The 24025-nt window shown below is 41.5% G+C and overlaps 3 protein-coding genes across 3 annotated transcripts in view; 1 reads left to right on the top strand and 2 right to left on the bottom strand.

Annotated features, from left to right (window-relative positions):
- Nucleotides 1-24025, bottom strand: part of LOC137615452 (cell division cycle-associated protein 3-like) — a 310532-nt gene that overhangs the window by 79734 nt on the left and 206773 nt on the right. The window lies entirely within an intron of this gene.
- Nucleotides 1466-19742, top strand: LOC137615450 (cell division cycle-associated protein 3-like). Its single transcript, XM_068345329.1, has 6 exons — nt 1466-1600; nt 12716-12858; nt 16056-16148; nt 16315-16507; nt 18413-18558; nt 19241-19742. Exons 2-6 carry the CDS (start codon nt 12727-12729, stop codon nt 19415-19417), a joined length of 741 nt encoding a protein of 246 aa, XP_068201430.1. The 5' UTR covers nt 1466-1600; nt 12716-12726; the 3' UTR covers nt 19418-19742.
- LOC137615449 (COP9 signalosome complex subunit 7b-like) overlaps nt 21199-24025 on the bottom strand; it is a 47347-nt gene continuing 44520 nt past the window's right edge. Inside the window, exon 7 of the mRNA XM_068345327.1 lies at nt 21199-22068. Within this exon, the coding sequence (XP_068201428.1) occupies nt 21922-22068 (147 nt within the window). The 3' untranslated portion in view covers nt 21199-21921. The remainder of the gene's footprint in view (nt 22069-24025) is intronic.

Genomic DNA, 24025 nt, shown 5'->3' with positions numbered 1-24025 from the left:
TTATATGTAATTGCTGGCGATTTGATTTCAAAATTTTATTTAACCTAGCAAATATCTTATTTGCTTTTTTCAATCTCATTAAACACCATTATTATTATTATTATTATTATTATTATTATTATTATTATTATTATTATTATTATTATTATTATTATTATTATTATTATTATTATTACATGGAAAAGCAGGGTGCTATAAGCCCAAGGATTCCAGCAGGGAAAATAGCTCAGTGAGGAAAGGAAATAAGGAAAACCTACCCTACAGAAAATTAAGAGTAAAAATATGGCTCATATAGAGTAATACTGCTTATCAATTCATGGTGTACTATCTCCATTTTTTTTTTCCATGAGACTACGCTTTTCATCCATCATAGCTTACTGTCAACTTCTTAAACTTAATGTTGCATTATTCTCCAGTTGTTAATCAGAGATGAATGGCCTTCCTGGCCCAAGTGTTAGAAAGTAGGTCGAAAATTCATAAATTACGATGAATCTTTTGAATATGTGATTTCATAAGACAACTTTACCAAGACTTGGAACTTCAGGAGTTCAAACTTACAGCAAATGTTTTTATGTCAAACAGGCTGACATAAGTCTCTCTTTATCGTTTATAGATGAAATATCTGTTTTAATGTTGTTACTGTTCTTATTTTATTTTAATTGTTCATTACTTTTCTCTGTTGGAAACCTTAAGGTGATAGCATTCTGCTTTTCCAAATAAGGTTGTGGCTTAGATAATAATAATAATAATAATAATGATAATAATAATAATAATAATAATAATAATAATAATAATAATAATATTGTAATTAACTTTTTCTATTGTTCTTATTATCTTTTTCTCTTCATTTGAACAATCCGCCAGTAACTGGGAAAGGGACATATCAATAGGAAGGTGATGAAGACCATATCATTCACAATTTGTCTTTAATATATCACAACACATTGTAAAAGTACAGATAATATGTACAAAGTATAACACACTATCACAATGTTAGTGCACACAAAGTAATGGTCACTTTTGTACAAAAAAATATAAATTACGTAATTTATAATTTTTTGTACAAAAGTGACCATTACTTTGTGTGCACTAACATTGTGATAGTGTGTTATACTTTGTACATATTATCTGTACTTTTACAATGTGTTGTGATATATTAAAGACAAATTGTGAATGATATGGTCTTCATCACCTTCCTATTGATATGTCCCTTTCCCAGTTACTGGCGGATTGGTCAAATGAAGAGAAAAAGATAATAAGAACAATAGAAAAAGTTAATTACAAAATTAACGCCACTGAGGCAGCAATCACTTTCAATAAAACCTGCTTAAAAGAGGGTCTACTCCCGAAAAATAATAATAATAATAATAATAATAATAATAATAATAATAATAATAATAATAATAATAATAATAATAATAATAAATGTTAAAAATCTCAAGTACGACAACTTTAGGCTCTTACGAACGAAGTCGAAGCTTAGCCGATCTCCATGACGGCATGACGTTTGTTTTGATTCATTTTCAAACTCGTCGATAGCCGGTACCCCATTTCAACATTTGAAATTATTCCTAAGTGCTTCTGTAACATCGAAATTTAAGTAAGTATTTTCTTTGTTGGTGATGTTTAGAGTTATTAAATTCTAATAGTAAGTGTTTAAATTATTTCCCGTGGCTTAAATAGCATAAAGAAGGAAGTGGTGTGCTTCGGGATGTTTAGTACCGTATGACCTTAAGGTTTTCGTAATGTAGTTTTAAGGTTGTATTAATAGTCCAGGCTTTTATAATATTCTTAAAGTAGGCTAAAGTTGAGTAAATACCATTTAATTGACGTTAAATAGCTGAAAAGTTAAAATTGATATAAGCCTACTCGAATGAAATTTACGATTTCCCTAGGCCTACTTCTAACATGTTCCTGAACCCTAAACCTGTAATACCTTTTCCTGTGTATCTTTCTTTTATGTGTAAGATGAGTATAAATGCTGTTTCCTGGTCTGCTTTGGCATTTTCAGGTTATTGAAAACACTAAATCCGGTTTTATCATAATTCCGGGACTAGGCCTATAGTTTTACCCTGGATCCTATGTTGGGTTAGGGAGGATCATGAAATTTTTGTTTTAATTGTCACAGTGCCAATGTAGACTACAGTTAAGGGTCGTGTATGTATGATGCTGTACTGGCCAACTGTATGTATGATGATGGCCGGCTAAGAACACGGTAGTGTAAGCAGGGCCGCAGCGGGTATGAGAACCCGTTAGGTAAGTAGGGAAGGACACGGCTTGTAGGTTAGGTTAGGTGGGGAATTTTAAATTGTGGTGTTCGTGTGTAAAGGTTCTGCAGCAAAACTGACAGATTTCGTAGCACAGCAGCCACTTTTACGAATGACTAGAAAAGGGGAGGAAAATTCCCATTTTCTAAGGACGCGGGAGGAACTGTCCGCTGATATGCAAAGGCGCCGGGTAAGGAATCACAACTTGTGTGCCGTAGTTCTCGGGCTATCCTTACTGAAGGTAGCCTTTTGGCAAAAGTTCCTTTACAGTCGCGGTGGTATATTATTATTATTATTATTATCCAAGCTACAACCCTAGTTGGAAAAGCAAGATGCTATAAGACCAGGGGCTCCAACAGGGAAAAATAGCCCAGTGAGGAAAGGAAATAAGGAAATGAATAAATGAAGAGAACAAATTAACAATAAATCTTTCTTAAAAAAGTAACAACGTCAAAACAGACATGTCACATATAAACTATAAACAACATAAAAAACAAATATGTCTTAAATAAACTATAAAAAGACTCATGTCCTACTTCTGTAAATAAGTGTTAGTCCTTGTATGATTTATAGCACTCAGTAAAGTTAGGACCCTGCCTCCTTGGTTAGGTTAGGTTTGAGGTCTATGGTTTTTTATCCTTCTTGTCACAGGTCAATACAGTTTTATTAAACATTGAGACCACATCTTATTAAATACAGTACTGCAGATTTCAGCAGAATTGTTCAGATACAGTACAGAAACATTCATTCAAACATTCGACTTGAAACATTCGTTGGTACAAGCACAAATCCTACTGAAAATAACAGAAGTAAAGAACTGCTGTTATGAAACAATATTATATCTTTTAATACAGGAAGCAAAGCAACATTAGTTATAACCTGAAATCCATTTCAGATGAAACCCGACTATTTGTTGACTTTTGAAGCTGGAAATCATAAGCATGTAATTCAGGTTACGCCTACCCTAGGCTAAAATTTAACAAAACTTGATTTACAAACAATTCAACTTACAAATACAGTCTTTGAACCAATTAAGTTGAAGACATTCTGTGTGTGGTACAAGAATTAGTTAGAGTAACAAGACTACTGTACCAACATCTGGGAAGTGACAACTGACATATGACATTTCCTACTTTAAAAGACTGTTTTAGCTTTTAAATATTTTCATTTGCAGTATTCTAATTCTCCAAGAATTTAAGTAATAGGCTGGTTGATTTTCAATTATAATTATGATAGTTCACATTAATAAAAGAAAGTTTTGTAAGGACGGGTGGTCAAGTAGGTCTAAGCTAACTAAGAAGATTTCCTAAGTTTAGCCTTCATTGATGGAGTATCTCCTGATGTTGCTGTTGTTGTTATTATTATTATTATTATTATTATTAGCTAAGCTACAATCTAGTTGGAAGAGCAAGATGCTATAAGCCCAAGGGCTTCAACAGGGAAAATAGCCTTGAGGAAAGGAAGTAAGGAAATAAATAAACGATATAAGAAGTAATGAATATTAGAATAAAATATTTTTAAAAACATTAACCACATTAAAAGTATTTCATATATAAATTATAAAAAACATATCGGCCTCTTCAACGTTCTCCCTCTTTCAAAGGTAATAAAAGTAAATCTCAATTAAATTCGCTTACGGGCTACCAACGCTAGAGCCTGTGTCTTGCATAAGGCAAGGCAATCTTATAAGTAAGTAAGTCTTCAACATAAACACATTTGCTGCAAGTTTGAACTGATTCAACTACTCGATTCGGAAAATCATTCCACGACTTGGTCACAGCTGGAATAAAACTTCTAGAATACACTGTAGTATTGGAGAAGATCTGACTTGTTGAATATTACATGTAAATTTGGACACAGGGATTCCTGTAATGCCTCACACTGAGGAAGTACATCCTATAACACCTTAACTGCACAGGGAGCAACCAATCATCTGGTGTAAGGAGAGGTGGGAGAGATGGCCTTGCAGAAAGCTTTTGACAAGGTTCTCTTCCTCAGAGTTAGGTGTCAGGAATTCTGTGTCCAGCTGTATTCTCAGGAACTTGGAAGTTAAGATGAGGGTGAATTATAGCCTAGCTTTATATAGTCATATGTACAATTTTACCATATGGCCAGCGGTAGATTAGGCCTCACTGTGCCAACATCAAGTCTGTTAGCGATTTTACCTTGTACAGTTGTGAAATGATCAGTTAAAACTTAACACTCGTGTAGTATTATAGCTACAGCAATTGTTTGTAGTTATTACAATATGATGAACCTGAAAACTATCAAACGCCATTTTTTGTAAGCCGTTTAAAATGCTCCTTTTTACGCCAGTTCTAACTTTGTTGCTCATCTTTAAATATTAACTAGTGTACAAAAATAGAATCCAAGTTGCGATTTATCCTAGCGTACGTCGGTCCCCAAGTCATTAAGTAAGAATTGAATAGTGTACTTTACTTCACATGGAACCTTATTAATGTAAGTTTTTTCCGTAACCGAAATACAAACCACGCTATTTAATTAGGGTATTACTTTCGGCGTAGCTGAAATGACGAGCCATTAGATTTTTAACGAGGGTTTACTACCCCCTCGCTAGTTAGCTAGAGGGTAGGGGAGGGGTAGCTAGCTACCCCTCCTCCCCCTCACACACCGGTGAGTAGCTCACCTTGCTTTTGGCTCGGGTGATGAACAGACGTGTCTGCTCCCACCCTCGCTTAATGACAGCCTTAATCTTTTTTGCTTTTTCTTTGCTGTGTGTGCTTGGAAGTTGGCCTCTACCATTATGCGGAAGTGCCCCGGATTACCTGACCGCCCTTGTGGTACATATATGTCGGCGGTCGAAACGGCCCCTCACACCTTATGTCCGTTCTGCAGGGGCCAACGGTGTGATAGAGACAAAGTGTGTAGTGAGTGTAGGGAGTGGTCTACCTCCCAGTGGGAGAGGTTTTCCCGGCGCTGGTAGAAGAAGTCCAAAAGGGATCTTTCTCCTTTAAGGGTTTCCTTGAAGAAAGAAAATTCCAAGGACTCTTCTTCCGTAGCCCGAACCTCCTCCGAAGGTCCCGCTCGATCAGTCTCTTCTGAGAGGCTGTCGAGTGGTAGCGTAGGCCGTTCTTTTGTTGACCGACCTCGGGGTTCGGGAGAGGGAGTTGCCTCCCATAGCGAGGCAGCTCCTCCTCTTCCCCCGTGGGAGGATTTATCTATTAACACTGTTGCTAATGAAGATTTGTTGCATCTTTGGGCTTCCTTGGGGCTTAAGGGTTTGCCCTCCAGGGAAGCCCTGTTTGACATAATCAAGTTGGGGGCTGCTGTCAAACAGTCGCCGGCGGTAGCAGAGGTTGACCCTCTGTCTATCGTCGACGTTGTTGTGGCAGGGGCCTCTGAGTTAGGTCAAACCCCTGCCTTGGTTCCCGATGCAGCTGAAGGCTTAGTTTCTCCCTCCGAATATCTTTTGAGGGAGGAGCTAAGTCCAACGGTCTCTCCTGCTGGTGATTTTCTCCCTCGGGGGAGTTCACTGACAGAGACTCCTCTTCGGAGGACTGACGATGGTCTGCCTGCCGCCCCCAGAGGACGTATCCGTCGGAAGGCTCGCCCTCCTCTTCGCCGTAGAGGCCTTCCTTCTCCTCACAAGGGAGTTAGGAGGCGCCTCTTCGGCTCTTCTCCGTCACAGTCCCCAGCAGAGGATCCTCCTCGCTGTGCACCGACTGTTGCAGTTGCATCCTTGGACCTCTCTGCTGATCGTTCTCCTTCGCCTGCCAGACCTTCGGACCTGCCGTCTCCTTTCCTGGCTGCTGACGCGCTTTGGGCGCCCACGCATCCCGTTATCCAACGGGCACCGGTCCCTTCAGGGCAGAAGGGGCTTTCTCACAATGTGAGCAAGTCCCCTGCGCTCTAACGTTCTCCTGCACGCTCGCCTATGGTGAAGTCCTCTCTGCTCAGAACTTCATCCTCGGACACAACGCCCCAGAGACCTTCTGCGCCAGCGCCTTCCTGTTCGCCAGCGTACAACTGCGCGCCCCGCACGCCCACAATCTCCTGCTCGCCAACGTTCGCCTGCACGCCATCGTTCGCTTGTGCGCCCACGAGCTCCGGATCTGGGCGCAAGAAGGAAGAACCGAGTTTCTCCTCCTCTTCAGCGTTCGTCTACGTGTCATAGGACCCCGCTAGCTCGTCAGCCATTGCGCGCAGACACCAGTTTCTGCTGTGCGCCCTCCTGCACGCTCACTCGCTATGGGTAACACCCTTGCGCGTGGGCGCTTGCCGAGATCCTGCGCGCCCACGCGCTCACGAACAATCTCCATCGCGCGTGCAAACACTTGTACTCCCGCCTGTGCTTCCTGCTTCTCCAGATCGCGCAACTGCGCGCCATCGATCTCCTGAGCGCCCGCGCGCCATCGATCTCCTGAGCGCCCGCGCGCCATCGCTCGCCAACGCACACCCTCACCTGTGCGCAGTCGCTCGCCTACATGCCCTACGCGCCATCGTTCGTCTGCGCGCCACTAGCCTGTGCGACCGATCGCGATCCTAGTAGGGTACTATCGCGCGAGTCTCAGCGCGATCCCCAACATGGTGTTTCTCATCGGGAGGCAAAACGCGAGCTACTGCGCTAGCCTACAGGAACGAGAGCAGCCAGGTCATCCTCACCCCCCCCCCCCAGCGCAGACCAGCGCTCTCGCAGGAGGGAGGGAAATCACTATATGGGTCCAGGAACCAATCTTCCTCTTCTCTTTCCTTCCAGGCAGGTCCAGCAGTCGTGTCTACTCCAAAGGATCACCTGATCCCCTTCCCTTCAGAGAGAGTCTCTGACAGAGCTGCTGTCAGTAAGCCGCCATAGTTTGGATCCCTCATCAGAGGTGTCGTTCAGGCTGTCAAACCTGCCTTCGCTGAGATGGGTCTCAAAACTATGGCGGCTCCAACCCCACTGAAGAGAAAGAGAGGAGTAGAAACCGTGGTAACTTCTCCGAGGGTCAAGCTGGCTCTCCGGACAACCTTGAGGAAGGCTCCTTCTCCCCCCCCCCCCCCCCCCCCCCCCCCCCCCGACGTTTTCTCCCTCTCCCGTGGACGAGCATTTTCCGTCCTCAGGGGAGTCTTAGGAGGTGAGTCGTTCTATCGCACCAATGGGAGGAACCCCACCTCGCGCTGGAGAATCGTCCCAGGTTGGAGCAGAGAAGAGCCCTCAGACGTCGTTGTTGGAGTCCTGTATTCCTCCCAGGTGAGAATTTAAGGATTCCAAGACAGTCCCCAAGTCATCCTCGAGGATCCGTCCAGAACCTACAAGACCCGCGGAGAATGTTCACGCGTCCCCCCAAGAAGAGCCTTTGGGGACGGGAGACTTCGCTGCCAGTTCTCCAGGAGGGGAGCCACAAGAGTCAGAGCATGCCTTCTGGCAAGTCCTGACCCTGATGAGGCATCTCAACAGGATTCCCGATCCTGAGATTCCTCCTCGCGAGGGCAAGGACACGGTCCAGGACAGGGTCTTTGGCACTCAGAAACCCGCTAAGGCCAGTGCAGCTTTGCCCTGGTCCCAAGGGGTGAAGAGTGCCAGGGATAAGGTCGAGGGCCAGCTCTCTGAGCTCGTCTCCTCCAGCCGTTCCAAGGCTGGCAACAAACTCTTCCCGCCTCCTCGCGTCCAACAGAGGAGGTACTTCGAGATCACGGAGGAGGCTTGTTTAGCTCTTCCCCTGCACCACTCTGTGAAAGAGCATACCAAGGGAGTCCCTCTTGAGAGACACTCTAGCCGGCAAGTGACTTTCTCGGCGACAGAGATTATAAGCCAGGAGAAGGTTGCGAAGTGTGCTATGCAAGCTACTTCGTGGCTTGACATCTGGCTGGGATCTCTTGGCATCCTGTTGCGATCCAAAGATTTGTCTAAGGAGAGCACCAGGAAGGCCCTGGAGACCTTCCTCCTCTCGGGCACCCGCACCATTGAGTTTCTGGACCACCAAGTCTCGAACTTGTGGGCCAACTCAATCCTGAAACGTCGTGATGCTGTGGCAGAAAGGTTCCACGCGAAGGTCCCAGCCGTCGAGGTCAGCAGGCTCAGACATTCTTCCCTTCTAGGGAAGAACCTGTTCGAGCCTAAAGACTTTGAACAGGCAGCCGAGAGGTGGAGGAAGTCCAACCAGGACTCCCTCCTTCATAGGGTTCTTACATCAAAACCCTATAAACCTCCGGCACCTCAACAACCTTGCCCGTCCAAGACAACGAAACCGGCTGTGGCAGCGAAGGCAACGGTGTCGAAGCCCTTTCCTGTCAAAGACAAGAAAGGCAAAAAGTCTTCCAGGGGAGGAAAGAATCCTAGAGGGAGCGGCCGAGGCCGCAAACGCTAGGATTGGCAGTCCCCCTGCATGTCCACCAGTGGGGAGATGCCTTCAAAGTTGCGCAGACAGGTGGTAGCAACTCGGGGCCGATTCCTGGACGATTTCCGTAATCAGTCACGGATATCGCGCACCGTTCATAACATCTCTACCTCCCCTGACAGCAGATCCAGTGTCGTTGAGCTCCTTTGCCATGGGATCGACAAGGGGCCAAGCCCTACGGGCAGAAGTCCAGACCATGTTAAAGAAGGGCGCTCTCCAGGAGGTCTTCGACGGTTCCCCAGGGTTCTTCAGTCGACTCTTTCTTGTAAAGAAGGCGTCTGGAGGCTGGAGAACAGTCATCGACCTCTCAGCCCTGAACAGATTTGTCAAACAAACCCCGTTCAGCATGGAGACGGCGGACATGGTGAGACTTGCGGTGAGACCACAAGACTTCATGTGTACACTGGACCTGAAGGACGCGTACTTCCAGATCCCAGTCCATCCGTCTTCAAGGAAGTACTTAAGATTCAGCCTAGACAACAAGATCTACCAGTTCAAGGTGCTGTGTTTCGGTCTCTCCACAGCACCTCAGGTATTCACTAGGGTGTTCACACTGATTTCTTCGTGGGCACACAGGATCGGCATCCGTCTCCTCCGCTATCTGGACGACTGGCTGATCCTGGCAGACTCGGAGTCAGCCCTTCTTCGACACCGAGACAAGCTTCTGGGATTTTGCCAAGATCTAGGTATCTTGGTAAATCTCGAGAAGTCTTCCCTGCTTCCAACTCAACGACTGGTATATCTAGGCATGATCTTGGACACCAATCTCCACAAAGCCTTCCCATCAGACAACAGGATAGCAAGGCTGAGGAGGGTTCAGTTATTTCCTCAGACGAGAACTCCCAGCCCAATCGTGGTTACGTCTCCTCGATCACCTTTCTTCTCTGGCCCGACTAGTTCCAAATGGTCGCCTCAGGTTGAGATCCCTGCAATGGTGACTCAAGTCCCGGTGGAATCAAGGACACGATTTCCTGGACATCTTGGTCCTAATGGGTCCTGCGGAACGGAAGGATCTTCAGTGGTGTTTGACAGAGGAAAACCTACGAAAGGGAGTGGATCTTCTCGTCCTCCCCCCGGATTTGATGCTGTTTTCGGACTCCTCAAAAAAAAGGGTGGGGGCCCACGTTCTGAACCACAGGACCTCAGGCCTATGGTCAGAATTAGAAAAGTGCCTCCACATTAACCTGCTAGAAATAAAGGCCGTGTATCTGGCACTTCAGCAGTTCCAACAATACCTGGCGGGTCACTCCGTGGTGGTGATGAGCGACAACACCACGGTAGTGGCTTACATCAACAAGCAGGGAGGTACCTTTTCACAGCAGCTATCCCATCTTGCAGTAGAGATACTGAGATGGACCTTAATAGCTCTTCTATGGCATCACGCAGAGTAGTTCCCGGACCTTCTGCAGCTCCTGACGGAACTCCCGAGAGAACTTCCTCCTCGACACGAGCTACTCAGACAACCACATGCCAACATCTTCCACAAAGCCGTAGCATCGCTACGACTTCACGCCTGGAGACTATCCGGCGTCTTCTCACAGAGAGAGGCTTTTCGCAACAAGTTGCAGAAAGGATGTCTCGACACCTGCGAAAGTCACCCGCAGGGGTCTACCAGGCAAAGTGGAGAGTCTTCTGTGGTTGGTGTCGTGGAAGGGGTATCCCTCCACTCGATGCCACTATTCCAGCAATAGTGGAATTTCTTGTGTATTTGCGGGAAGAAATGCGCCTTTCTGTCTCGGCAGTGAAAGGCTATCGCTCAGCCTTAAGTCTCGCCTTCAGGCTCAAAGGAATGGACATTTCCTCTTCGCTGGAACTTTCTCTACTCATACAAAGTTATGAACTTACCTGCCCCCAGTCGGAAGTGAGACCTCCTCCATGGAACGTGGTTCGAGTCCTCAAGTCTCTTAAGAGACCTCCTTTCGAACCATTACGCCAGGCTTCTGATTGCCACTTGACTTGGAAGACGGTGTTCCTGCTTGCTCTGGCCTCGGCCAAGCGAGTCAGCGAACTTCATGGTCTCTCGTATGACATCGCCCATTCAAGGGGATGGGGGGAGGTAATGTTCAGATTCGTCCCTGAGTTTGTAGCTAAGACTCAGAATCCAGGAGAGCCGGACCCCCGGTTCGACTCCTTCCGGATTTCGAGTCTCCGTTCTGTAACAGATGACCCAGACCATCTCCTACTGTGCCCAGTAAGGAGTCTGAGGCTCTATCTTGAGAAAACAGCTGCAATTCGTCCTCGGGTGCAAGCATCGTTCGTGAGCACAGGAAGGACGAAGAGGAGGGTCACTAAGAATACAATCTCAGCCTGGATTCGCAGGGTTATCTACCATTCCCTGAATCCTGACCCTCCTCCGTCATGTCGCCCTAGGGCACATGATGTCAGGGGCATTGCTACGTCCTTGGCATTCAAGAGAAATTACTCTGTGACACAGGTTCTACAAGCAGGGGTTTGGAAGCATCAAACGACCTTCACAGCCCACTACCTGCAAGACGTGACCCACAGGAGGCTCGATAAGTTCTCTATCGGCCCTGTGGTGGCTGCACAACAGCTGGTTTAAACCTCAGGCTCCTTAATGGACAAGTAGCAGAAGGTTGAGGGCATTGTTACCCGGTTTTAGTCTGCATGAATGAAAAGGTATGCCTGGCCCTTATTCTTTTCTTCCTTCTCCCCTCTCTTGGGGAAAGCAGCATCCTGGGTTCTCTGCACAGCTGACCTCAAACTACTGCATGTAAACCATGTTTCCTTGTGTTCCTAGTATTAAGTTAATACTGTCACGTCCCCATACCCTTACGAGGTGGTATTGGGATCGTCCTAACCTAGATTTCCATCTAAAGGACGCCAGGTCAACTTCCTAGGACGAGTCTAACTTCACTCCTTCACACACTAGCTTACGTAGGCCGCGGTTCTTGCAGAGCAAGGCACTTGCGAGGTGCAGGGACTCCTTATCTTGAGTTCTAACACACTCAGATACTGAGTCCCTGGGCAAAAGCCAAAGTCAGTACGGCTAGGACTTACCACCCTACCTAAGGGTTAAGTCACCCTAATTAAATAGCGTGGTTTGTATTTCGGTTACGGAACAAATGACAAATTCGTAGATAATTTATTTTTCCTAACCATACAAACCTTAGCTATTTAATCAAACTTGCCCGTCAGCCCTGTCCCCCGGGAAGTCCTACCTCTAAGCAAAGTGAGCTACTCACTGGTGTGTGAGGGGGGGAGGAGTAGCTATCTACCCCTCCCCTACTCCCTCGCTTACTAGCGAGGGGGTAGTAAACCCTCGTTAAAAATCTAAAGGCTCGTCATTTAAGCTACGCCGAAAGTAATATCCTAATTAAATAGTTAAGGTTTGTATGGTTAGGAAAAATACAAATTATCTACTAATTTGTCATATCTGGGTTTTATAAAATAGTAACAGGTTGTAAGTACTTTTTATGTCAAGTATGTGTTTAGGAAATGTATGTCACTTTATAAGGTGAAAATTCACTTACGTCGGGATTCCTTGAATCCACTAACAACTGCTAGTCACAAATTGGGCTGTTGTACTGTTATAGAGTTTGTTATGTCTTGAATGTTTAAAGGTATTTAATCAAAGAGGAGAGTTCTTATTTCAGTGAAAAAGTTTTATTTCATATGACAATTACAATTAAGTGATACTGTAATATTTGACAATTTTGAGTTCTTTCATGTCACTGAAACACTGTATTTTGTAGTCATTGTAATTTTATGTGTAGGGGTTCTGTTTGGTCAAACATAAAATTTGTAGAAATATCACATCTGTGAAAATGTGTTTAAGTACAGTTATATTTTAATGGAGGAATAAATCTTCAGTACTGTATTGCAAAGAATTTTGGCACTAATGCTGACTTCTTCGCTGTTTGCCAGAATTTAGAACAAATCTGGTCATTTTTGTTTAGCCATTGAGTAATTTCAAATACAGCATTTTACTTTTGAAATATTTTTTTTCCTTTTATTAATACTAAATGCTATGGGAGTTTAAAGCCAGAGTAGAATAAATTGAAGCACTGTGATTGTCATGTTATTTAAAATTTAGATAATAAAATTCTGTATAATATTGTACTGTAAGATAATTTTTTACACCATTTTCAGATCTTCCAACAATGGGGGGCATCACCAGTAAATTTGTTGACACAGTAGTGAATGAATCCGAGCAAGAACACACCCCCAAGGGTAAACGCTTGCCTTTTGATCCCCGCTCTCCATCTGAGGAGATCGCACGAACTCCTATCATGGTACGTTTGAAATGTGGTTTCTTACTCTTGTCGTTATGGTTTTTTGTTAAAGTTTGAATGTCCTGTTGCACTACAGTATATAACCAATTATGTGATTGGTATGTTTGTGAACAGGTGTAAATCCTTGATTCTGTTCAAGGCAGGTATCCATTAGAAACTTAGTAAATACTCTACATTAATTGTTGGGAGGTAGTTGTGCAGCCACATTATTTCTAATTTTTTTCCCAAATTTAGCTACGGTTTGTTCCCACATGCATACAAACCCTAGTTCTTGACTATAGGAGACAATACTAGCGAAGGCTGGAATACGATGGTTAAAACTCTTTAACGAGGTGGGAACAACCGGCATGTAATTACCCTGCTGGCAGCAGGGAAGTAATCACCCACCCCACTGCTCACTGTAAACTCAATTGAATTTCAGCCATCTAGAGAGTGAACTAGTTCCTCTCTGCTGGAAACATGGCAGGGTTTGCTTTTAATTTACTGTACTTCAAAAATGTTCAATAATTTTTCTCCATCTTCCCTCTTGTGTGCTTGTACGTGTGACTCCTCATCATGCAGACATGACCTGGGGTACCGCTCAAGGCCTGCAACACCATTTGAGTAGTATAGAGGTGGATCCTCGCAGGCAGTGCCGGACTTGCCAAGGACAGTAGCTACAGAACCCTTGCCCTATGATGAATGGAGTGGTCACCCTCCCAGTGGGAATTGCTCTGCAGGAACAAAAAAAAAGAAAGCAAAAAGGAATTCTTCACCTACGGTGTAGGGTCTTCTCCTGGAACACACTATTTTATCTTATTTCTCTTCCTCTTTTTAGTTAACTTTTATAGTTTATATAGGAAATATGTATTTTAATATTACCGATTGTAGAATATTTAATTTTTCCTTGTTTCCTTTCCTCAATGTGCTATTTTCCCTGTTGGAGCCCCTGGGCTTATAGCATCCTGCTTTTTCAACTAGGGTTTTAGCTTAGCAAGTAATAATAGTAATACCAGGTTGTTGGTACTATCCAGAGGCTCATTGGCCAGTTTTAAACGCTGAAGTTCTAAGGAAGGTCTGGAACTGTGGTGCTCCAAAGAGCCTGTCAAGAGACCTTTTTTATCTCATATTACTGGTGCTCTTGTACCCTTTCCCAGGCCATTTATCTGCCTCATTGAGGCCAGCACTTTTAGGAAGGTAGATTGTCTTCAGATTTTCGGTTTCTGCTGGAATTGGGCTTGCGTCTGTCATAGAGGTGTTTGGTGCGTCTAACCCTTCCTCTCTTGTAGGTTACAGAGAGTGAAATTGTTTAGTTCGTCTGCTGGAGGGTGTCATTGGACCAAGAACGTGCCGTTGCAATTTGAGAGGAGTTCTCTACTCCCCTGCTTGCATTGGGATCTGTCTATGGGGCTGTACCTCTGAAGAGCTTATGCAGTCACGTCGGGAACACCTGTGGACTCGGCTGTCTTTAGACCAAGTAGTCTCTTCGAGGCGAGAGTCCCTACAATGTCATGGGGAGTCTTAAGACACTCCTGTCAGTCCCAGTATCTTGGAATCTTCTTTAAGACTGGGACCTTCTCCTATAAGATTGCTCTCCCTAATTCTGGTATCTGAGTTAGGCTATCTATGCTCCTGGGCTGAAGAAATCTCTCAAGATAGAGAGAGTACCTGAGACTTCCCACAAGGAAAAGAACCTGTGCTCAATGGAGATAGATAGTGCGAGAACTTTACTATTAGTGTACAGTACAGTATTCCATTGTCTCAATGTTATGGGATCTTCCCTTAGTTCCTGTCGGTCATGAGGGGCTCTTTGCGATGAGTACATGCTAGAGTTTGCAGTACTGTATCAGGTGTATCTGAAGGGTTTTAAGGTCACTTGTGGATCTCTTGTCCAGGACCAAGACAGTCTAGAGAAACAGACAATCTTCGGACAAGTTAGGTGAGAGAACCTTCGCCGGAGAGGCAGATCTCCTTGGGGAACATTGGGGGTTTCTGTTCTTCTAAGCCTCAGTGAGGTGTGAATTATTCACTTTTTTGGAAGACAGAGGTACAAGGCATCGTATCAGGTGGAGAGGGAGGCCAAAGGCGCTTCTTACTCTTCCCATCAAGACTGCTCCATGAACTGCTAATGAGGTAAATGTCGAAGGTGAGGATATTTCATCAACTTTACCTTCCGAGGTCTATCAGAACTTGGGGTTCATAACGGTCTTATCTGCGGGGCTTTAGTCGCTAAACTAACATAATCCTTTCTGCTGATGGGATGCCCTCCAACTGTAGAAATGGCCACAGTGTCAAAAGGGCGTAGTTTCTTGCCGGATCATTACCTGAAAAATTGTTAGGCATACCCTGTAATCCGAACCCGCCTGGAACTAACAGCCTCTTTAGGGGAAGCTCGTAGGACTAACTCCATCTGAGCTTGCAGTAAGATTAATTCAAGGTTACTGACCATCTCCTTGCAGGGCAATGACTCCTTAGTCATGTTCCTTGTAACAAGGGCACAATAAATGGGGATCTACAGAGTCCCTACTCGTAAATGTTCCATACTTACAGTCAGGAGTGCCAGGCCAGAACTGCATACCCACACAGTTTTCTCTACAGTATTGTCAAAATCAACTAATCACATGGGAAAGAAAGATAATAGTTAATGGCCATGCTTAGTCGTGCTGAGAGTACGTTTGCACACCTCAGCAGCTGAAGTCAGGGTTGCTACTCGTTGAGCCAGGTGGTGCTAGGACTTCCCCACCACCCACCTATAACTACCGACAACTCGTTATAAAACCTTAAAAACTGTGTTTCTAGCTTCTCTGAATCATAATCTTAATTGAAGGAGGAACGTTTGTTTATATGTAGACACAAAAAAGTTGTTGCTAGATTTATTATTTATTGATGTTCTGATTTCAGGGAGGGCTAGTGTTATAGTACTCCAGATAATCATGAATTTTTTATGGGGCATATGGCAATTGCTTTTATTGTTACTGAACAGGTGGTACTGTACTGTGGTTTATATTGTTGTATTTGGCAAGGGCAAAGAGTAAAAAATATTATTAAATTGCTCATAAGTAAATAAGGGTACCTTTAGTTTTTATTAATTCTGTATGCTTTAACACTAAAATAATAATGTTTTAGTAAATTTGTGATGGTTGCTATTTTCACTTTTTATATTATCCTTCAAGTTTTATTAAAAATATATTTTTAAATTTTTTGTTTTGAATTTTCAGACGTTGGAAACTCCAAATAATCGTAATCGTATGGACACGCCCGCATTGGCCAAAACTGACAAGATAGTTGATCCACGTTCCCCAAATTGTGATGTAAGTGTTTTGTCTTTTTGAAAACTTGATTTTTTCTAGAAAAAATTTAAGAGACAATTTTTTTTTTTAGATTTTAAATGTGGTTGAATATTACTTAATTACAGGTATTTGTAAAGCTTCAAATGTTGAATATTACTTACCAGTTTTTTCTTTTATTGTTCTACAGGTAAATCGTACTCCAATTATTGTTGAGAAGAAAGAAGCCCCACGTCGTCCTCTGTCTCTAAAGCCAGCAACTGATATGAAGCTGGACTCATTTTTATGTGCCCCAAATGATAAAAATGAAGGCGACGATGAACAAGATCCTCGTTCTCCAACAACTAAAGTTCCCAGAACTCCCCTTGAAGATAAAGTATTAGGTAATTATTATGATTTCTTTGCCTCTGCTGACAAGATGTTGGTTTGAGGGATTCTGTAGAGTGAATTTTTTCAATTTAATTTAAGAAATCAAAGTAATTTGATTTTTGGGGCCTTGATGGATTTTCTAATGAAAATTAGGCTTTTCTATAGTTTGGAGTAGTTTTACATTGCTGCATATTTTCTATTTGTAAAATACTTCATATAAAGCCCCAATGTTTATCTGTTGTTTGAATTTTTTTTATTTAAGATAATTTTTGTATTTACTGTTATTTGCCACACTGGGAAATTTATAGAATTCAATTCCTTGATTGTTCTAATGTCATTGACTGGTATTTTCTACTTATGCTTTGATATCAAATAAAAAAATATAAATTCTAAGGTATTAATTGCCTTTAGATACAAAGTGGTTCCCTTGATCTACTGACTTGACAACGTACAGTAATGTGGTCACAAAATTAAGTAGCTTCCTCTTCTTGGGGATTGGATTGGATTATCAAATTTAGTCCTCATGCTAGGCACTTGGGCATCAAACGCCATTCATCGCAATATGATGAAAATTAATCAACCGTATTCATACCTTCATTTGGTATCATTTCAACCTATAAAACCAATCACACCATTTTTGTAGAATAACATTGAAATGTGAAGTCTCAAGCATTCTTACTGAAGGAAGTGTCATGTGTTTTTTAGTAGCAGCACGACTTGAAAAATCACGTCTTCAAAGGCATTCCAAGACAGTTACTGGAGACTATGTAATCACAAACACAAGGCAAAAATATTTTTAATAATTTACGGGGAAGATCCTTCAGAATGGGTTTAGCCCATCAAAACCATGTAAGGGCTGTTGAAGTCATTTGAGTTACCGGAACTGTACTAGTATTTCAGCTTAATAAACTTCACTTTAATTCTAACTCATTAAAAACAAAGAGTTTTTATGCCTATTTCTGCATAATAAATAGAAAAAATAACGGTTAGAAATTATCATATATTGAGTAAAGTAGGGAAAGTTATTAGTTTTTTTTTTTTTAATATTTGGTGTATTTTGCAGGTAGGTATGTGTAAAATTGTGTTTACTTGTAATTTAATGTATTTATAAATTAATTTGAAGATGATTTACCTCTTGTTAAGGCTGCAATGCATTTAGTATTTTTATTGTAAGGTGAGAGAAGTATTTTACTAAATGATTTCTCAAAAACCAAGATTTTATTGTCAGTTTTTATTTTGCCCAAAGTTGCTAGATTAGTGCAATTGTCATTTGTCTTTATTAGTCATCAAGCTCAGATAATGTCCCATTAACCCTTTGAGCTTATTCTACGTCTGGCGCCATTGGATTTATTTCCTACTCTCTTCGGTGCCATTGGATTTATTTCCTACTCTCTTCGGTGCCATTGGATTTATTTCCTACTCTCTTCGGTGCCATTGGATTTATTTTATGTCCAGGGTGGGCTGTGGCACCCTAGCAGTACTAGCTGAACTCAGTTGAGTCCCTTGTTAGGCTGGGAGGAACGTAGACAGTAGAGGTCCCCTTTTTTGTTTTTGTTTCATTTGTTGATGTCGGCTACCCCCCAAAATTGGGGAAGTGCCTTGGTATATGTATGTATGTATTACTAGTTTATCTTATTTTTACTTGTATGAAAATTTCATTAAACACAAATTAATATACCTTATCATTGAAAAGGAAATTTATTCAATAATACTATGAAAAAAATATTGTAAAGTTATATCTAGTATTTTGTGTTACGAGTCAAGTAAAATATCCCAAAAAGTGGCCTGGGGTTTGGATGCCAAATGTTTTGGTGTGGCATTTGCACTTTAAAAGTGTTAGTTGCTTTTGAATAAATCATGAAGGTAGGAGACATCCATTTCCTTGAGATTTTAATTCCAATCATTTGTTTATTTCATAGATTTAGAAATCACAAAGTCATCAAGTGACTCGGAGGAAGACCAAGTTGTAAATACAGAGACAGCCAAGCAAGAAGTCGAAGACACACAGGAGGAGAATAAGAATTTGGTAAAAAAACTGTTCTCAAGTGATGGAGAAGGTGACAAGGTAAGGTTGAAGAAAATTTTGAGGAAGACAGTCGCAGTTTGACAAATTTACTGTATAAGAACAGGTTGTATTCTAAGTAATTTTCAGTCAGCTGATCAAGAATTCCCACATCTATTTCTGTCTAATAAAAAGCTCTTGAAAGAAGTGTACTAATTTGTGTTCTCTTAACACTTATTCAAAACTTTTTATAAATTGTGCATCCAGGTTCTTTAAAATTTCTTATCTAGGGCACTTTAATGATGTTATACAGTAGTTTGAAATTTCTTATCTAAGGCACTTTTTAATGATGTTATAGTTTGAAATTTCTTATCTAAGGCACTTTTTAATGATTTTATAGTTTGAAATTTCTTATTTAAGGCACTTTTTAATGAAGTTATAGTTTTGATGGGAATAATTCTTGGGCATTTTAATGATGTTATAGTTTTAATGGGACAAATTCTAGGGCACTATGTTTTAGTTTTCATGTCATGCGTATTAGGTGGAGAATATTTTGCTTTTACGTTACAAAGAATTCGGGTCTGATCAACTTGGGGTTTTGCCTTTTCTTAGTTTGATGCCCATTTTTGGTACACTGTTTTACCTTGGCTTAAAGGCTATTCCTCTTTCCAATTGGGAACATCAAAATGAATTTAAATTTTGCATTTCGGTGTAGTAAATCATCAAATATTGATTTTTCCAACAGGCTCGCCGTCCCTTAGGGCAGATACGGAATACAGTGACTGCAAAGACTCCCAGAGATCTTCTTCAAGCAAAGCATTGCAAGAATGTTGAAGTTGAATATAATAAAAACATTCGTAGCTTGCTTCCAGATCAAGAAAATGTGATACATTCTAAAACAGACTTTGTTGAAGATATCTGAAGTATAGTGGAGTGTACAATATGGATATTCACATGGTAGTTTGTAAGGATTTTATTTTTTCAAGGAAAGCATCTAGTTTAAGTAATATTTTATATCTCCTCTTTACTTACAAGGAGGAAATTATATATATATATATTATTGGGAAGTCTGTAATGTCACAACATAGGTTAAGGATACCTCTTGTTTACTATCCCCAACTTTCTTGCATTGCTTTTGTACATTAATATACAGGGGGCTGGGAACCCCCTCTCCTGTATTATAATCCTGTGAGACATCAAAGAAGTGGAGCTGGGGGGAGAGTGATTGCTCCCCGCACTCTAGTTTTGGGGTGTTTGAATGTGCGTGGATGTAGTATGATAGAGTAAAAGATGTGAGATTGGAAGTATGTTTAGGAATAGAAGGCTGGATATATTGGCTTGGTGTGAGGTTGAATGTCATGTTGACTGGAGTGTTACTTGAGGAGGTGGATCAGTTCAAGTACTTGGGTCTGTTGTTGCAGCAAATGGTGGAGTGGAAGCAGATGTGCGTCAGGGAGTTAATGAAGGATGCAAAGTGTTGGGAGCAGTTAAGGGAGTAGTAAAAAATAGAGGGTTGGGCATGAATGTAAAGAGAGTTCTGTATGAGGAAGTGATTGTACCAACTGTGATGTATGGATCTGAGTTGTGGGGAATGAAAGTGACGGAGAGACAGAAATTGAATGTTTGAGATGAAATGTCTAAGGAGTATGGCTGGTGTATCTCGAGTAGATAGGGTTAGGAACGAAGTAGTGAGGGTGAGAATGGGTGTAAGAAATGAGTTAGTAACTAGAGTGGATATGAATGTGTTGAGGTGGTTTGGCCATGTTGAGAGAATGGAAAATGGCTGTCTGCTAAAGGTGATGAATGCAAGAGTTGACGGGAGAAGTACAAGAGGAAGGCCAAGGTTTGGGTGGATGGTTGGAGTGAAGGAAGCTCTGGGTGATAGGAGGATAGATGTGAGAGGGGCAAGAGAGCGTGCTAGAAATAGGAATGAATGGCGAGCGATTGTGACGCAGTTCCAGTAGGCTCTGCTGCTTCCTCCGGTGCCTTGGAAGATCACAGAGGTAGGAGCAGTAGGGGATTCAGCGTTATGGAAGCTTCATCTGTGGTGGATAATGTGGGAGGGTGGGCTGTGGCACCCCTAGCAGTACCAGCCGAACTCAGTCGAGTCCCTTGTCAGGCTGGGAGGAACGTAGAGAGGAGAGGTCCCCTTTTCTGTTTCATTTGTTTGCTGTCGCCTACCCCCAAATTGGGGTAAATGCCTAGATATATGTACATTATATGTGTACTACTGTATAGCTATTCTGTTACTGGTGCCAATTATATACCAGAAATATCTCAAAGGTTAGTGCCTTACTTAATACACAATTTACATTCACAGGAATAAATATACTTTTGTGCCATACTTGCTGTTTTTCTCAAGTTTTTATCACAATGTTTGTTTAGGTCATATTTCTGTCTTCTTGTTTTGACATTCTTTGGCTTTTGGCAATTTTTATTTGTATTTTATTCTCAGGTTCAACCCTTTAAGATTTTCAGGCAGTCCACAGCAACTTGCACTCTGATCACTGAAGGACCCAGGTATTTTTTTTTTTTCCTTTTAGGGTTTGCTTTGTTTAATTTTCATAGTTTAAACTACTAAGCTGATAGCAGCTAAATAAACTTGATGCATTTAAGGTAAATGTCAACTAAGGAATCTCAATTATTGGGAATTATATACTATGGTGTCCTTGATATCTATAAGGGTTAACTAAAACATCCGTGTACAATGGATGTACAAGTATATTGTATTTCAAATATTGTACAGGTTCAAGTAGTTTCCCCCTTGGTAAATTTGTCATTATTGTAATAAAATTTCCTATCTGCTCCATTAACATAGATAACATATTTATTTGTATCCAAAACAGGTTACTCTAAAATATGTTAAGTTTTGAGTTTTTTCCATACTTTAGATTAATAATGAAATAATGTAAATTTCTAAAGCCGTAATTACATTTCTAAAGCCGGTTTTACCTGTAACAAAGAATATGGCGAGCCACAATTTGATTTAGTCCTTTGCATAAATAACCTGGTTTTTAAATTTATATAAGTTTTATCTTCAAATATGGTACTGAACAACTTTACATGTTTTCACTAGTCAATATCCTATTTGTTAACTAGATGTTTCCAGATTTCTGCTTTTATATTCAACTTGAATAATGTAATTCTTGTACCTGCCACAATTACATTTAACTGGTATAATGTAATTTATTTATTACACTGGACAAGTTATATGACCAACATTAGTGAAAAGGATAAGAAGTTTATAAATTAGGTAGTTGGATAAACTTGATTTTATGCATTCATAAATACTAATGCAGTACAATGATTTGTTATGTTCGAGTACAAGTACTGGAAACTGACCATGATACAGCATTTCTGTACCGTAAAAGGAGTGTGTCTTGTAGAGTGTCTACAAAAATAACCTGATTTAAGTTTTAAAAGAAATTACGAGCTTTTGGGCCAAAACTTAGAAGATGAAGGGCGTATTCCTTTCTTTGCCGAGCGTTTCTTATCGTGGTCACGAGAATCTGACGATAGGGCTTCGTCTCCTTCCTGTGCTTGCGTTTTTAGAGATGCTTTTATGTTCAAGACCTGCAATTGACACATATTAGAGTTGTATAGGTATTATTTGCAATATTTTTTAGTAATGTAATATTAAAATAATGGTTAATATGAAAAATACAATTTCAAAACAATATTTTAACGTTTCTTCTGCCAGTTTGAAAAATTTCTATATGTACTGCATAGTAAATTTAAAAAACCTAACTGAATTTAGGTTACCTATGAGAATAGTAATAAACAAGTTCATTTACTCGCACAGCAAATTTCTTGTAATTAATCAAGGGACTGTACTAAATAGAAAATTTCAACATAACCCTCTAGACCTTTATCAGGAGTGAAACACCACCAGTCCTCCAGAAATAGGGCAAGACAGCTGACTGACTATATCCTTTGTTCCATTGTGCAAATGCATCGTGTAAACCAGAAACATGATTTCTAGTGTTTCCATATCAGTGTGTAACGTGCTGATCTTTGATAATTTTTTTTTCAACCTTCTGTTCTATCGTTACCTTAGCGTTTTTATTGCTCAAAGGAAACCAGAAATTTGTTCCTATTCATGTATGCATTGTTTATATGCAACTGTATTTTGTGGTATTTCTGTGTCTACTACATCTCACTTCTCATGTTGTGGGTTTTTGCAGACAAGTGCATTTGGTGTTGTGAATCTATACCACTGAAGACCCATGGGTAAACCTTGCTCAAGGCATTAGGAAGCTGCTGAAGTACCTAACTCTACACAAGGAATTGATATGTAAGGCTTGTACTTCTCTATGCAGGGACCCCATTGACCGAGTGCTGTGAGCTGCATAGTAAGTGTGCTCCAGGAAATACACGTAGTGTACGAGAGCGTCAATTTGCATTTGTGATTTTGTTTTATACAGAAAAACACAAAATTTCTGACGTGTCTTCAGACTTGTTAGGAGGTTCAACTCTACTATTGTCTTTTAAACATTCCATTTATGATCGCAGTTCCTCTGACTATGTTGCCAAGGTAGAAGACTTGCAGACCTCCACAAACTTAGCATCACCGAGTTGGTTTCCATAGCACTCCACATCACAGTTTTGATCCCCCCCCCCTTCTCAGTCTTCCTGGCAAGAAAATTATGAGCTTTTTTGCAAGCTTGCTTAGATGGGAGGTAGAGACACTCCTTCCTAACCGAGCATGATCCACTCTCAACAGCGTCAGTCTCTCCAGGGTCTCGGCTATCATCCTATCTTCTGAGTGAGCCATTATTTTGTGCTTGTGGAGTAGAAGAAATTAGAAGGAAGTGATGTTCACTTTACAAGAGCAAAATTGGGTTGCTCTTTGTGAGATGTAGTTAGTTGGGATAGGTTCAACTTTCTTATTAGTCATATTGATTTTCTTCAAGGGGAACAGTTTACCTTTGTCTGAAATACTTTTTAGCATTACCTTACTAGGAGAACGCCAGTTGGGAAGTGAACATGGCTCTTAGTCCTATGGTAAGCTAAGGATATGGAGGTCACAGGGAGCATAGCTACTCCCCCATGGGTAGGGACGTGGTTCCAAGGTTAGGTGGTTTCCTACTGTTTGCTTCCTTTTAAAATGGGCTTTCAGTACACTTGTATGTTAAAACTTAAACACTTTATATCTATAAATACACCAGGATCACTTATTTTCTTCATTATGAATATTGTGCTGTAAATATTTACCCACCAACTGAAGTTCTGGTTCATGCAGTCCTGTTGGCAAGCTGCTCAGCTTCAAATTGACAAGAAAACAAGGCCTGCTGGGGAAAGCTACAGAATGAAAGTGAAAAGGTCTTCACTCGACAAGATGACACCAAGTGCTAACCTGCAATCAGCCAACTGGTGGAGCCTTGGCTATTCTTGGGCAACCCGTAGAAAGGTTCGAGCCAGTCCCAATAATCTTTCAAACTAACAGCATGGTTTCCCTCTCCCATAAAGTTTGGTCCAAAGCTAGCCCATTTCCATAAGGATGAGTAGTGTGATTCCTGCTACTTTAGAG

Source organism: Palaemon carinicauda, chromosome 21 (genome assembly GCF_036898095.1).
Source record: "Palaemon carinicauda isolate YSFRI2023 chromosome 21, ASM3689809v2, whole genome shotgun sequence".
Lineage (NCBI taxonomy): Eukaryota > Metazoa > Arthropoda > Malacostraca > Decapoda > Palaemonidae > Palaemon > Palaemon carinicauda.
Note: the sequence above shows the minus strand (reverse complement) of the source record. Positions and strands in the feature narration are given on the sequence as shown.